The 16,676-nt window shown below is 40.3% G+C and overlaps 1 protein-coding gene across 1 annotated transcript; it reads right to left on the bottom strand.

The window, feature by feature from the left end:
- Nucleotides 1-1,391: 1,391 nt before the first annotated feature.
- Nucleotides 1,392-14,065, bottom strand: LOC102788882 (T-box transcription factor TBX5-like). Its single transcript, XM_006784192.2, has 9 exons — nucleotides 13,664-14,065; nucleotides 12,824-12,970; nucleotides 12,435-12,529; nucleotides 12,007-12,126; nucleotides 10,369-10,516; nucleotides 8,824-8,976; nucleotides 6,574-6,665; nucleotides 5,310-5,563; nucleotides 1,392-3,681 (listed from the first exon to the last, which is right to left on the bottom strand). Exons 2-9 carry the CDS (start codon nucleotides 12,962-12,964, stop codon nucleotides 3,095-3,097), a joined length of 1,590 nt encoding a protein of 529 aa, XP_006784255.1. The 5' UTR covers nucleotides 12,965-12,970; nucleotides 13,664-14,065; the 3' UTR covers nucleotides 1,392-3,094.
- Nucleotides 14,066-16,676: the final 2,611 nt, after the last annotated feature.

Here is a 16,676-nt window from a genome sequence, read left to right as displayed (position 1 = left end):
TCAGTAACTCTCATTGTTTAGTTGCTATACAAAAATGTAGCTCTGTAGGCCAAATGGGTGACATTTGAAAATGTCAGTCTTTTAACATGTGGTATCTTGATGTGTTTGTGTGTGTGTTGTTTACACTCTATGACTGTTGGAAACGACTGTTGGATGAGCAAATTTGGATAAGCAGAAAAAAATTAGTATGGGAGAGGGTTATAGCTCTGAAGCTTGTGTGTGTGTGTGTGTGTGTGTGTGTGTGTGTGTGTGTGTGTGTGTGTGTGTGTGTGTGTGTGTGTGTGCTGGAGGGGGGGTGATGGGGAGATAATGATAAGCACCACTTAGGCTCTTTGATCACAAAGGTTCATCAATCTACTGTCTAACCAGCTGGTCTGAGAAAGTCCTCCACTGATTAATTAAGGTCCTTTACACACACCACACACACACAACCTGCGCTTGCTGTGTTTAATATTACCTCAACACTTAAGCCAGCGCTTTACTCTTAACTTCCCAGCCATAAAGAGACATCACAGAGCCCCCTCACACTATAAGCAGGCATGAAACTCTCTGATTCTCCTTGTAGCATTGGAGGCCCCAGAGATCCTTTGTCTCTGGAGACGAAAGGGTTAACGAGGAACAGACCCTCTAAAGAGCTGCCTGCTTAGCCTTTGACCTCGTGGTGTATGACAGACAGAGGAAGGAACAAAAGGAACAAAAGGGAAAGGAAAGTTTGAAAACTTCTAACAAACATAAAGTATGTAATTCAATTAAAATACAATGGTTAAAGGCTATTTAAACACTTTTGCAATAAAAGAAAAAAATCAGTTCTGAATTGTCAGGTGTAGCAATATATGAGGATTTTCTTGTGGAGACACAGGAACATGAGACGGCAGGATGGCAAACGGCAATTTGGAAAGGAGTCTAAGAGAAGTGTGGGGACCACCAACACACCCCCACCTTCCTTTGTCCTCGATCCCAACAGACCCCTCCCTTTTCTGGGCAGCAGGTTGTCAGTGAGGCGGTCCAGCTGGTGGAGACTAGAGATGCCAAACAACCTGTCAGAGATAAGAAGAGGTGGACAAGGTATGTGCAGCTCCCAGACTACTCTGGAGGTTTGGCTGCTGAGAAGAAGAGTAACAGACACTGGGGTCCGTTATGCTTGATAAGACAGCATAGTAAACACTCTTACACTTTAAACAATTCTCTCCAACACTGTTGAATGAGCTTACACTTGTTATCAGATCTTTCAAATTCATACATGCCTCAAAATAGATAAACTGCCCTCCACTTAAAAGAGTTTCCACTCCAGAGGTGCCGAACATACTTTAAATAACCCGCCGGGAATGTTAATCGTTTGTCCCTGCTGTGTCCCTGCCTAGTCACAAAGAAGAATGCTCCAACCAAAGGACTTTCTCTCTAAAATTTATTCAATTTCTGTTTATAAATCCCTTTTTTTTGTAATTTCATAGAACAGAAAAGTTTGTTTATCACAAATATTTATCACCACTTGAAGATGGAGGGCAAAACTGGAAACAAACCCTCATAGAGAAACAATGATCTCCGAACAATACCGTCTTATTTCACAAACAACAAACTATTCTTTACAAATCTAGAGTAATAAATACTATTGGCAGGAACAGGGCTAAAAAAAAAAACCAAACTAAAAAGAACAATCAATTCTTATTTCAACGTCACGCACACACATTCTCACACACACACAAATCGAATAGATATCAAGGAATGATGAGGATCTTCTCTCTGGATGAATAATTTGTAATGTTAGAGCACCATATCACAAGTTACTGCATGTTAAAACACCTGGATATAAAAAAACAGACCGTTAACACATAAACCAGAGGCCTGTATCTATTCTTCACAAAAAGGGCCACACTTCTTGTTTGTTTCTTTTGTTTGCTTGTTTTTTCACATTTAGCTACAAGGATTAAAATGTGTCCCAAGGACTGCAGGGAAATGTGCGTACTTAACCAAATCTAGCAAGCAATGAAGTAAGGCTGTATGTATGACAGGGACTAATTCAACTTAAAATGAAAAGACAACAGGAGTTGGTGTATCAACATTTACAGCTCTGTGTTTCTTTGTGATTGCTGAGCAATCCTCACGTGTCAAGGATCACCACTGGACTCATGAATAATTCACAAACAAACAAAAATGGGCCCAACGCACGAACGTATAACACGCGCTGCACCCCTGATCCGACTGGTCAGCTAAGGATAAAAGAAAGCCACGCGCTCATTGGCGTGTTCCGAGTGAGCAGAGCAAGCTGATTGGTCAGGCTAGGGTGACTGAGAGGACAGCGGTGACAGCTGTGTGACGCTGAGTTGTGCATTTACCCAGAATGCAGTGGAAACAGTGTTTACAGGTCTTTGGGCCTGTAGCGCGGTCTAAACAAACTGTTTATCTCGATGGTGCAGTGCCTGCAGCTACCACTGCCTGTCTCATTGGAAATGAACTCATAGCATTCTTGAGCTGAGCTGACATAGGCTTTACATATACACAGGCTCACGCGCGCACACGCTCACTCGGACAACTCATGCCTTTTCTCCTTCACCGAGACTGAGCATAGAGCTGCGCTTTGAACACTAAAGAGGAAAAATGTCTCCCTTAGGCTCTGCTGTGAGAGCTCAGATTATTTTGGTCAGTAAATGTTACTGCCTGTCTGACAGTGGGTCACAATTTAAATCCTTCACAATACCAAAAAAAGTGGGAGTCACTGAGAGGAGAACAAGCCTAGTGCTCACAGCGCAATCATTTGAATCACACCAGTCTTTGAGTTACGCAAAGACAACAAAACACAAACTTTGATTTTCACTTTGCAGTTAGAAGGAGCTTTTCTTTTGAGCATCATTGTTGTCCAGGTCCTGTCCTCAACAATCTACTACTCCTTCCAGCAGAGGGGAGAAACATGACTAACAGATGAGACCGCTTCACACAGCACAAGATCACACTTTTCACAATTATATTACAAAATTAATATCATATTTAGTCCATATGTAGTGCAGCTTCTTTCAGAAGAGCGAAAAGAAGACTCTTTAAATTTGGGACTAGGAATCTCTGTCCACTCATCAGTCTTTAGATATATCCTCTGGTTTAGTTAGGAGGCTGCACTCCATTCTGGCACTCCACACCGGATGTGTGTGTGCGTCTCTAGTGTGTGGTAGAGAGGAGGAGACAGATTGGGCGTGTATCGGGGATATTCTCTGAGAGGAGAGCCGAGCTGCCTGCTGTGAATGTTTTGGGAGCTCTGAGATGGAGGTGCGGAGTTCTGTCTCTGGTAGGGATCGTGGGTGATGTGTTCTCCAAGTGGCGGAGAGGTCTGGTGGGCTATAGCGCTGAGTCGAGAGCCCTGAGGACTGGAGCTGTAGGGTGGATGAGAGGTGTAAGGCGGGTAGGGCTCCATTGGGGTCATGGCAGTAGAGATGGGGCAGGGGTATGACCAGGATGCACAGCTGAGTTCATCCATTCTGGGCTCCGATCCGGCAAACATGCAGGCCTGACGCTGTCCCATGTCAGAGCTGTAAGGAGAGTCAGTGAGCCCCAGGGCTGGGTTGTTGGTTAGACCGGGTGGAGGAGGGGGATAGGAGGAGGGGTGATAGTACGATTCCCCTTCACTTGGTGAACTACCAATGAAGGGTTTCTTGTATGAAAGCTGGTGGTTTTCTGAGGAGCAGTTTTCCTCCACTACAGAAAGACAGAGAAAAAAAATGCTGGTTTTCCATTTGAAGTTGAAGATAAATGAGAACTGCGAGAGTTCCAGCTTTCAATTTATAACTTCCCATTTACTACAGTTTAAGTAGCTGAGACACACAAAAAATGTACACATGACGTTTCAAATTTCAAAGTAGGCCTGTCTATAACTCTTTTCACTACTTTCTAATTTTGGCAATGCTGTTTGTAGAAAAAAACAACCCTTTAAATAAACATCAAAGCACCAGAACTGCGCCCAGATCAATGGGGGATCTATGTAAAATGTCAAAGATAACAGAATGCCATCATTTGTGAATCGTTTAATCATTATATTTAATTACAAATAACACAATGCCAACATGTCAAATGCTGAAACTAAGAAATTTTATTTCATTCATTTTTTAATGCACGTTTTTGGATTTGATCCCATTTTAAGGCTGTAAGTCTTGAAGTTTTTAGAAGTAAATATGAAGAGGGGTTCCCCATTATGAATAAGACTTTAATTTCAAAATAAGACTTCTGTTTCTTAATTTAAAAAAACTGCAAACAATTTAGCTAATTCATCATACACTGTACAAATAAAGGTAATAAAAGGTTCAGAGAATTTAGAGAAATCTCTGTAAATAAAAAAACCAAGACCAATACTGAGCTTTGGTGCCCTAAAATAGACAACATTCTGCTGTAGAAAGGACTCCGTGGGCTCAGGAAACCATCACCAGTGAACACATTTCACCACTAATGTCGCAATTTTAAACTTTCCCATGAAAAAAAGAAGAACACTTACAGTTCATAGACATTTATACTCAGGCCCTCCATGATGTGACATGTGTAACATCTTTAAAGACTCCATTAATGCCGAACAATAAATACAAGTTATTGAGCAACATATGCTGCCATTCAGGGAAGTACTGGCTTATTTCAGCAGTACAATAGCAAACAATGTCAAATGTTGCCAAGTAAGAGTCAGCTGATAAACTGTCCTGCGTCCAGACCAGACCTATCACCTACTCCAAGACTTTGGTGCATTATGGAATAGAAAATACAACAATGCAGGGCAGTATAACATAATAAACATGTCTTTTCTGAAAGTGGTCTGAAAGTGGTCTGAAAGTGGTCTGAAGTGGTTGCCATCACTTGTCAATGAGCACATTTTTTTTCAAAATCACTCGAAGTTTTGCAGCTTCAACATTTTTCAATTAAATATAGGCAAATTATATAATAACAATAACAACAACAACAACAACAACAACAATAATAATAATAATAATAATAATAATAACACTCTCCTTGTCAAGCAGAGTGTAGAATAATAGTTTAATATAAACTTCACTACATCACCCACTGGTAGATGAACGTCTTTGTTGTTGGTTAGTTAAAATACTAATTTACTAACTAATTACTAATTAGTTAGTAATTATCTATCTATTTATCTATATATATATGTATATATATACATATATATATTCTCATGAATGCTTTTGAAAACAAGCTGGAAGCTGGAAGGATGATGGTGCATCCTTGAATGCTCATTCAAAAAGACAAAACTTTATATTAAATAAAACTCTGTATTCCCTTTGTCTTCATCATTATATGATTTACTTACTTATATGGTTTCCTCTTACCTTTTCTCTTGGTGCAGTGGTACACCTGCTGCTGTTGGCCAGACTGCAGGTGTGGATGAGGCAGGGTGTAATGCGTGGGTGGAGCACTCAGTAGCTCCTGAGGGCTGCTACCATTCAAGCCGTTCTCACAGCTATAAGGAGACCCAACAGCCTCGGGGGAGCCCCGCAAACCGCGACCCTCCCCACTGAAGGGACTCCCAGAAGAACAGGCTCTTTGACGGACAGTACTACGAGGGACCACTGGGTAATCCTTGCTGTAACAGAGAGGAAAACAAGATTACAGCATGGGGTAACAGTTTATCTCAGATGTTGTAACAAGCACAGGAAAGCAGCACAAGCCTTCTGTTCTCAAATCTGCAAATCTGTGCATGTATTATTATATTCTTATTATTAAATTCTGCTTGGTTTAATTCTTGAATTCTTGTTTTTTGCCCCTTTTCCTTCAAGTCTATTTAGATATTCTCCATCCTTTCAGCTCTGATCTCTTTCTGTGCACACTGCCCTCTTGGTGAACTCAGTGATGTGCGGGAGACAGCGGGCCACATCGCCCTGACTCCCACTGAGACAGTAACACACTCGTGCATGCATACACACACACACACACACACACACACACACACACACACACACACATATACACAGTGCTGTTGTGAGATAATTCAACGTTCTAAAAATAAACATTCATCCCTGTCACTTCACATAGAATCTCCTCTCCTCTCCTCTCCTGTCCTCTCATATCCTCTCCTCTCCAATAAAGCAGGAGTTCTGCATTTAATGCTGCTCTCCCACCCTCTGTCTCCCCCCTTGTCTTTCCTCAACCTCCCTTCAGTGACAGCCTATCCCATTGGCTTGCAAAAACCTCTAAACTGCCTGCCACAACACCACTCAAATGGAGATTAGTTCAGCACGCAACCCGACACAATATAGGCCTGTCAGCTGATCAGTGGTGACAGCCTAAATAGACCAGCAGCAACATGATATCATGGACTTATCAATGCAGCAAAGGAAATGATGCTGGGTGTGCGTTTGTGTTTGTGCTGCATGTTCAGGGCGGGCTTTCAGGGTAAGATCAACCTTCAGGTGACAATGGCTGACATCTCTTTATACCACTTGGCTCCACTCACAGACACACTTGTGTCTTAGACCATATGTACCCCATCATAACAACCTCCCCCTCCGAGCTGATGGAGGTTGAGAGAGAAGAATAGCAATTGTGTCTTATAAAAGCTCACAAGCACACACACATCAACGAAGCTGTACTCACCCTTGTAGCTTTGCCATGCGATGCAGCTCATTGTCGTCGCTGCCTCTGAATCCCTTAGCAAAAGGATTATTCTCTATCTTCAGCTGTGTAATCTGAGGACAAAGCAGAGCAATATTTTACTTGTACAGGTCTGCAGGCCCAAAGGCATGCTCTGTTTTGTTTTGTTTTTTCTTCCATTGACTAAATCAATGGTTTACTATTATTCGGAGGCCCTGCAAGTGTTAAAAGGAGGACTGCTGGAGCTCTGCATGGCCAACATTCCTCAGCCGCTTACGTTTCTAACGGAGCGAACAGTGTTCTCGCCAGCTGACACAGAATAAACTGTTTACCCAAACAGTCGCCAGGTTTAAGGATTTCAGGCCAAAGCTTTTAGAGGTCCAAAGCTTTGAGCTTTGATGTTAAAGCTTCAAACTTCTCCCAGTGATGTCATGGAGGTAAATCTTTGCGGTTTTTGAGGGATTTCATTTGGTCAAAGTCCAAGACCATCACACAAGAGGCGAGCCGGCTGAAGATCTGACACGAGCTCAGGTCCAAACAAACTTTGAAGTGCTGAAAATACTGATAACCCACACCAAACTGCTGGCTAAAGAGCTCTGATTTCTATTTAGCACCACATTAGTGTCTTACATATTACTTATTTATACTGCTTGTGTTAACTATAGCTACCATGTAACTATAAAGCTTTTTAGTAATCATATGTTTCACCAAAAGAATTGAAAAAATTAATACAATCTCTAATAATAATAATAATAATAATAATAATAATAATAATAATAATAATAAGAAGAAGAAGAAGAAGAAGAAGAAGAAGAAGAAGAAGAAGAGCTGTAATAATTCTTCTGGACATTTTTATCACTGTAATATATCATATTATTATTATTATTGTAGCACTGTAAGTGTAAAAGTCATACAAATACAAAGTCTTACTATATATATATATATATATATTTGAGAAATATATTTATTTATATATGAACGTATACATAGACTTTGTGATAAAAATGTATTGCAAGCAAGAAGTATACTGTACTTATAATTACATACTTGTATTAAATATAATAATTTAACAATTATTATCATTTTATTATTATGAAGTACATGTATTACCTATAGTATTTTATGCAAACTTGACACTATAATGATAATAATTATAGCTAAAGTTGAAATACATTGCAGTATATCTATGTACAGAAAACAATGCAATGCAAATTGGTTATAAGCTCAAAATGCCTTCTGATGGATTAAATCATTATTATTGGGGGGTTTTAACCTCAACTTTAATTGTATAATAAATAAAATGAAGAATGCCACATTAAAGCTACAAAGATTTTTGCTTCTGTTTTGTCTACCAAAACATTTTGCTTACAAGTTATAATTTCTAAAAGAAAACCAAAAGACAAACTATAGAAATATAAATTGTGACAGAAAACTTTCTTAGTTGTAACTATTTAAGTTAGTTATTTGTTATGAAAATTAAACGTGATGAAAATGAAGCCATCGCATGTGAACGTATTCAGCAATGAGGCTCAAAGCCTCAGCAATCTGTGTTTCTAATAGATGCCGAGGAAACTAGCTCAGCTCAGATTAAAGGAAAGAAACAGGTCATTAGAGGCTGACACTCACACAAGCTCGTGCACACATATAAACACACACACAGAGAGAGAAAGGGAGAAACTTAATGTTTACATGTTTACAAATACTAAGCTATGACGCATAAACAAAGAGCATGCTAATTGGCTTTTTGGATACAAAATAAAGACAGTAATACAAACAGTGTGTGTGTGTGTGTGTGTGTGTGTGTCTGTGTGTGTGTGTGTGTGTGTGTGTGTGCGTGCGTGCGCCTGTGTGTGTGAGAGCCTTTGTGTGTGTGAGAAAGAAATTTGACTATAACTACTGACCAAAATGCCAAAAAATATGCATGCATCTGTCACTGATGTGACAGTAGAGCAGCTCTTACGTGCAAATATTAAAATGAAATCCATTTCCATTATTGTTTGAATAACTGTAACATACTGTAGCTCAGCCAGTAAAATCACTCTACACTTTATATTCACATCAACAATTGTTAAACTGTATAAACATCATTAAAGGGTTCTTATACCATTATAAGGACTTCTAATGCATCTGTGTTACTTAGAGTACCCCTACTGTACTCATATACATTGTGAAACTTCCAGTACTTGCTACAGCATTTGCAGTTGGCTCCCCATGTTTAACAGTGCTTCGTAGTGTGCTCTGCATTAGGCTTACCTTGTGGTTCTGATAGGACGTCACAGCGATGAAGGCAGTCTCGGGGAAGATGTGAGTGCAGAAAGCTGTGTTTTTGGAACCAAAGCCATTGTTCTCATCTGCCTTGACAATATGGAGACGAGGCTGGTATTTGTGCATAGAGTTGAGTATTATCTACATGGGGGAGATATTATGTAGGTGAGACTGACAGGCCTGTCATGTTTCCAGAAAATCACTAGCAGATGCTTGGATCTAGACTTTAGAATCCAGGTGGCGATTAATCCCATGTAAAGGTACTTTGATTTCCAGAATCCTTGGCTGACATAAATGTTTAAAACAGAGATTACCTGTGAGTAGGATCAAAGTGAATGTCAGCAGTAAAAACAATAAAGGATCTTTGTTTATACAGTTACAATCCGAGACTAATTTTCTCACAGTAATGTGAACCCTGCAAGTGTTTTGGTTTTTTTCATCTGCATTGGTTAGAAAAATTGCAAAAATTATTCATGAAGGTCATGTTGTCCTATAAAGTAAAGAAAAAAAGGAAATAAATATACATAAAAAACCCATTTTAAATCAACATATTAATCTTTGTTAATTAAACTTGTATGACATTTAAAGCCTTTTGAATAAATTGCACCCGAGCAACCATCTGGTATAATGCAGAATTTAAAAAATGTGTTCAGCACTCACTGATCATCAACAAACTATTTCCGCGTATGTCTAATTAGACTTTCTGATTCATTCCCGTTTAATATAGTTAAAGACTTTAAGCTTTAGTTTGGACATACTGGTAACTTTAAACTATTAAAAACTGTGAATTCTGCGCACGGTCTAAACTATTTCCCACGACACTGACAACTCCACAAGTGGTTCTTGGCTGGATGGCGGCCCTCTCGGCGCGCGTTTGGGCGAGACCACGTTTGTTTACGCAGGGGGCTCTCGGTTTAACGGCAAACTTGCAGATTATCTCTATATTACTTATACTTATTTAAGTATAAAAATATTACAGTTGTGTCCTTTCTTTCGTCTTTTTTCCTTTTTTCTGCGTGCGCATGCACTGGAACCAAGAGGCGCGCGCTAAACGATAGCCTATCATCTGCTCTCACGCGCTTGTAACCGTATGTGTCTCATCTCAAGTGTGCAGTGTGAGCTGTGCGGCTCTCGCGGTGATTTGTGTTGTGTTGTGATGTCGGGTGAGTTATACCCCCAGGAGTGAGCTTCACGGGCTCCTCGGGTTTTGCCTGCCTGCTGACCGAGACCTTGTTGGCTGACCGGGCCTGTGCTGTACTTTGTATAGTCATTTTTCTTACACTGAAAACACCTCTCAGGTTTAATTATTTAAAATGCGTATAAAGGCTATTTAGTTTGGCCCGCAGGCCACCTTCATTAGGACAGCTGATGGTTTGTATGCTTATTATAAGTAAAAAATAATGGAACTAAATTCAAAGGGCAAACTTTTTTTATTGTATCAAACAGAGAAGAGCGTGTGTTCTTGTTCTGTCTGTGACAGACACAGAAACAAAGCAAACAAGCAAAAAAATACTGTTAAGCAGACAGACTCACGTGTCCAAAGGGGTCCAGGTGGTTGTTGGTGAGTTTGAGTTTCTGGAAAGAGACAAGCTGGCGGCTCCAATGCGCCCCTGTGGCGGGAGAGTCCGGATGGACGTAGAGCCTACCGGGCATCGCGGGCTCTGCCTTCCCCGTTATCGACCTTTATGACCAAGGAAACGCGGTGGATCGGAAAATGCTTTGACACTGACACACACACGGTCACAGTGGTTTTCGTGGTGTAGCAGGCCAGCGCTGCCGCCGGCTGCAGAAGGCCTGGTTGGTTCTTTAATTAGACAAACTATGTTTTGCTGGAGCTTACGCAGACACCCACATCTGGACCTTAACTCGGTTAACCCAAATGAACCGTTTCCTCCTAAACTGCTCTAGCGCGTATTTCCAGGCAAAAGTCTGAAATCGTTAACATAACCTGTATTTTTTTAATAATTATGAAAAATAACAATAAAGGTCTACCATCTTTATTATTCATTATTTTCCTAATTCCTTGTAGTCACTGAGAAACAGACAGAGAAAACATCTGCACATGTTATATATTTGTACAGGTGAGTTTTCCCCCCACATACTTTGGATACTTTGCACAGCATAAACGAGTCGATATGTATTTTCCCAAACAACTAGGGCGCATGTGCGTGGAAACTACCAATAGTGTCATGGACATTCAGCTCCTAAAGTATTAAGAATTGATTCCGCGGTGTCAGAAATGATTTAGGCTTCTGTTTAGCCTGGGAGTCTGTGATGTGTGAACTTTTCATCATTTGTGGAAAGTATTGTGCATCCTCCTACACCGGAAGGCAAAAATATTTCTACAAACTCCCAGGACAAGGTGAAACAAAGCCCTACGGACCAGCAGCGACTTACAGGCTACAGTGTAAACACCGAGCTCCTCCAGTAACTTTACTCTCTGAGCTGGGACTTTGTGTCAGGTAATCCACAGACCCCATGTGTCTTTGTAATAACCAAATGATGCTCTGAAGGGGCAGATATCTTGCTGCAGAGTCAGTTGTCCGTCGGATTTCCCTTCAGCAGCACACACACACACACACACACACACACACACACACACACACACACACACACACACACACACACACACAGCTGAATTGGAGATTTTAATCCGGTCTGCGCCGTCTGTCCGCCCTGTGAACCCGTCATATTCCGATTTAACCGGCGGGCAGAAACGGGGGGGAAACACAGGGAACTAGGCCATCCCAGTCTGTAAGAAGGACCCGACCTTTACAGAGTGCACAAGCGTGGGTGGAGTGGAGGGTATAAACCCACAACAACAAGGTTTACCCAGAGTTAAGTTCAGAGGTTTCTTGATATAAGGTTCATATGCAAAGAGGGGGACGGAGATGGCGGAATCTGAGATCTGGAAATGGAAATTTTGATTGATTTATTTTTTCGGAAAGCTATTATTGTATTTATTCATTTATTTTAAACAGCTGTATATTTGTTATCATCCTCTTTCTGTTTTACCATACCCTTAAAACATTTATATATTCAGATTATTTTTTGGTGGGGAAGCTGACCTATACCCCGAACACACTGCCATACAACGTTCACTACCATACTAACATGACTTTGAATGTCCTGTAAGTGTGTATACCGTGTTTTAGACATGTTCCTACGAACCATTTGTTGTCTGCGAATTTGTAGCGATGGTCATCTCCGGGAATGATGTCCATCAGGAGAATGTACTTGGTTTTCGGGTTGAGTCCTGTGACCTTCACTTTATAACTGGGGAACATCCTCCTGCAGGGAGCACAGCCAGAAAAAAACAAATAAAAACAGCGACATATATGATTAAATATTGATTTTTTTTTTTTTTTTTAAATGAATAAAATAAAAAATAAAAAATAAATGATTCCTTTAGGGATTTGGTTTCCTTTAGAAAATTTCCCTGCTGAGGCCCGGTGGCACCCGCGTACTGTATTTTGTCCCGTTAGGTTTATGTTTTGATCAAAAGTGTGACATTAAGAATAATTTGCAATGTTTTTAAGTGGGACAACACGAACCACCAATAAAAATTACTTTGTGTTAAAGTCATTCGACAGTTTTACCTTCCAGCCTTGGTGATGATCATTTCCGTTCCTACTTCATCAAACTTGGTCCAAAGTTCCCTATCATGAAGGAAAACTTTGATTCCCTCCATCCCCTGTACAAAAATATAATGAGTGCACGAGTTAAAGTTTAAACTCTAGTTATATTTAAATAATTATTTAGTAATTAATAGGTATTATAAGCCAAATCCGTGGCAAATTAAACCAACAGCAATGACAAAGTTTTGTTTACTTTTTTCTGCATCCAGAAATTATTGTTTTTATTTCTATAAAAAATATGACTGGACGAGCAGCTATTATTTGTTTGGTAAAAAAAAATCAACAACATTGAATTAATTTTTTTTTAAGTAAATTTAAATTAAAATCCAGAGTAAGCTACAGGTTGGTACCTGCTGACTGGACGCGCTCTGCGGTGAAGCTGGTGAGTTCAGGGTGAAGCTGGGATTTTCCTGTTTGGTCTCTTTTGGGGAATCCATACAGTCCGAGTCAGGGGGCTCTGCAAGGCCGTACTGGTCCCCTCCGTTTGCCATGTCCCACTGATGCACACACACACACACACACACACACACACACACACACACACACACACACACACACACACACACACACACGCACACACACACACACACACACCAGACATTCGCCCATTTTACTGGTTTATCTGATCAAATTCTATGCGCTGTTTGACACTCTGGATATCTAATATTTCTAAATAATAATAAATTATATATGGGACAAAACTGTCTTTTGTTAGAGGGAGCGCAAAGAGGCCACAATTTGAGTTTGTGGTGAAAACCCCCCACAAAGAACTCCTGGCCTTGTTTCCCTAAAAAGAGCAATCACTCACAATAGATTACAATAGCTCACATAGCGTTACAATAGACTAACTCATCCAATCACCCAATTACAGACTTACACTTGAAATGAGATTAAACGTGCAGCTTGATCTTGAGCATTGTTTTCGAAGAAGGTTCAGATTCACTACCAGTTTTATGAGATCTAAACATCCCAGCTACCAAACTGGACTGCACTTACAGATGCCGTAACAAATGCACTGAGTTCATGGTTTACAGTACATGATATCTGAAGGTTTACATTCCAGTGTTAACAGTGCACAGAACTGTACAGCTACCACAATCATAGCCTGCAGCTTTGAAAGTGCACATCAAATCTAACCACTGTGTATGTCTGGCATGTTTATTTTGTGTGCTCTCTCTGAGGGCCTTTACCTCAAATGCACTGCCCTGCTCCCCCTGCAGAAAACACTCTCATCCTCTTCCTGCGCGCTCTGCAGGCTGTAGAGCGAGTATATATACGTATATATTTTTTTAATTTAAAAAAATATAAATTTTAAATATTTCCAAGGTGGTTCTTAAAAAATCCACGTCTCCTCTGCAGCTTTGTCATATTGTAGTTTTTAGTTTTGGTCTATTTTTTTTTTCTTCTTCTTCTTCTTCGTTTCGCTGTCCGTCTCCCTGCTCGCACACGGAGAGGCGCGTCCGCCTCGCTGCTTCCCGTCCACAGCTGTGGCGAAGTCTGAGATCTGCTCACAGCGCCTGTAATTCCTTCCTCATTTGTCTCGCTCACTCGCCATTGTCCTCGCGGACCCAGCGGTAGCCTTGATCTGAACCCAGCTCATCAGATCCTTCACAACAAATGCAGTCAAGTCCGCCTCACGTACTCTGCCCTCCCCCTTTTGCCAACCCCGCGCTCTCATAGGTCTGCACGGTGCATCGGTATCTGCAGCCCAAATCATGGCTGTGACACTGGCCAATCACGCGCGCAGAAACACACACACAGAGACCCAGACGCACGCACGCACCCTCGATGGGGAATTATTTATTTATATACATTTATATGAAAATATATATTTATAGATATTTTTTTCTCACAGCGTCTATTTTCCCCACCGCATCAATCATGTATTTTACAGCCTTCTCACTTGGTGTTATGTCACACAGACTTCAAGTTGACAAAATGATCGCTGGTTCATTTCCTACCTGAAAAAAAAAATCTGTATTATTCATGAAAATGTCCTGCTTGATCAGAGAAACGCGTTACTTCCTGTTTCTGGACAGAGGGGAGATATTTTACGCTTGAATTAAATAAACATTAGACTCGTGATGGGTGAGTGGAAGGAGACTGTCGGCAAAGCTAGAGTAAAATGAAAAAAAGAGAGAAGTGGTCTGATTTTTTAGACAAATTTTCATTCGTGTGTGAGCATTCCCCTCACGCGAAAAGAAGACATATTAGCTGATAACTGCTGGCAGATTTATTTACGTACTAATAGGTTATTGATTCGTGTCTGTGGTGATTATTGGTGATTAAAGCACAATTTTATATATATCTACATATATGTTGGGCTACTACATACCAAGAAAATGTGACGTGGATTTGGGTTGTTTCAAGATAAACCCCCAAATATAATCTCACTCGAGGCTAGATACAGAGATCTTTTTTATAGGAGATTATTCGGGCACGGAGGGGCCTATAGTAGCAACAGCATCGAGTTGACGCGAGCGCGCATCACATTGACTGGATTACTGTAGATCTTGATAACCGGAGGCATCCAGAGTTGAAAGTTGAAGAGGTCACCGGGAGGTCAGCATTACACATTTCCACCATTCAGCTTAACTGCAGTGTCTCCATTCATCTTTTTTGCATTAATTTAAGCATCAACCAGATTTTCAGATTAATAATTTAAGCAAAATATCCGAGATATTCACGACATAACCATCTTAGACATGACAGGTGGACAAGGTCTAAAATAGCTTACCAGAAAATACTAGAGCTTACATGTACTGACATACTGGCTTAGGATATAACACAGCAGTTATTCGATACAATAAGATTACAAGATTACTACATCAAATTAATGTAAAAATGTTATCTCCTGCAGGCAATTCTTGCGCATAAATAGCGCTCTTTTACGCACGAGAAAGTCTCAAATTTAATCCACCTGCACGTGACTATGTTTTGGTTCAAATACGCAGTCATAATTGCAGCTCTTACCGTTTTGAATGATCCAAATCCCAGGTGTAGACCTCTGGTTACCGCAGTTTGGTCCACAGCCTCTCCTGCATAACGCGACAAGCGGGTACTGCAGCGAGCGCGCTGCCACTGGGAGAGACAGGGTCCGTACCCTCTGTGTGTAATTGTGTGTGTGCTAGTGTGTGTTCGTGTGTGTAAATGCAGATCCATCAAGTTTCCGAGCTGCTCGGACACCACGCCAATAAGCCTAACAGTATATACGCTCAGACGCACTCTACATCTGTGCGTTTTAAGCTGGCGGTGACGATTAGGTTACACGCAGCGTGGATTTTGATCTGATAAGTTATTCACTGTTTTCGCACTGATTGCCACGCTGATGTGAAGCTTAGAATGAAAAGCTTCCATAGGCCACATGTTACACATTTTTAGTACCAGCCTAGTTTCTAAAGTCATTTCTAAACAATCATTTTTGGGAGGTGGAAAATGAAAATTCAAGAGAAGCTGCAGTAGATTATTTTGTTGATGTAGCCGAGCCTATACAGTCTGGGCAGATTAGCGTTTCCCTGCCAGAAAGATTGGCCTGAATAATGTTCGTCACATTTATTATGTTTGTTTACAGAAGGTATTTTATAGTCCACTGCTCAAAGATTTTGCTTTTCAGCTTAAGTGATAAGTCAAAACGTCAACTTAAATATTTTTGCACAACAAAGACTCTTTTGCATTTCTTTTAAACTGTATTTGTGTGATGACACCGCTGGAACAACAGTCCTGCAGAAAGAAATAGGCTGGACAATTCCCACAATAAACTTTTTCGCAATTAACTTTGGTTTAATTACTCACCTCATCTGCTTTTTAATCTATCTGAAACAGCAAACCCACATACAAACATACAAGATTTAAAAATATATATATTTCAGAGGGATTCCTACGTAAAAGAAACATATTATTAATGTATTTTGGTTTTCAGGCTATTGGAAGGTTGTTGCAATCCGTTTATTTATTTAGAAAATTACAAGTATTTTCTCTATTCCTCGAAACACAAGGTTTGTTTTTTTTTTAAGTTTAAATATAGTTTTCCAGAAATATTTGCTAAAAGTCAATTAATTATTAATATGGGCCTGCAAGGTTAATCGAAATCTGCCGAATTGCCGCTTAAAATACACGCAGTTTAGCGCTTCTTAAAACATGATAATTTTTTTAACCATTTTTCTATAGACGGCCTATAAATATTTGTGATAATTAGATACGTCA

Source organism: Neolamprologus brichardi, chromosome 12, assembly GCF_056152115.1.
Source record: "Neolamprologus brichardi isolate AB-2024 chromosome 12, ASM5615211v1, whole genome shotgun sequence".
Taxonomy (NCBI): domain Eukaryota; kingdom Metazoa; phylum Chordata; class Actinopteri; order Cichliformes; family Cichlidae; genus Neolamprologus; species Neolamprologus brichardi.
The sequence above is the reverse complement of the archived record's forward strand: the minus strand, read 5'-3'. Positions and strand labels throughout refer to the sequence as shown.

Coding starts and splice junctions, on each gene's coding strand:
- LOC102788882 (XM_006784192.2), bottom strand. CDS start 12,964: ATGGCAAACGGAGGGGACCAGTACGGCCTTGCAGAGCCCCCTGACTCG. Junction 6,666..8,823: donor CGTCCTATCAGAACCACAAG/GTAAGCCTAATG, acceptor CTTTGTCCTCAG/ATTACACAGCTGAAGATAGA. Junction 5,564..6,573: donor CGCATGGCAAAGCTACAAGG/GTGAGTACAGCT, acceptor TCTCTGTTACAG/CAAGGATTACCCAGTGGTCC.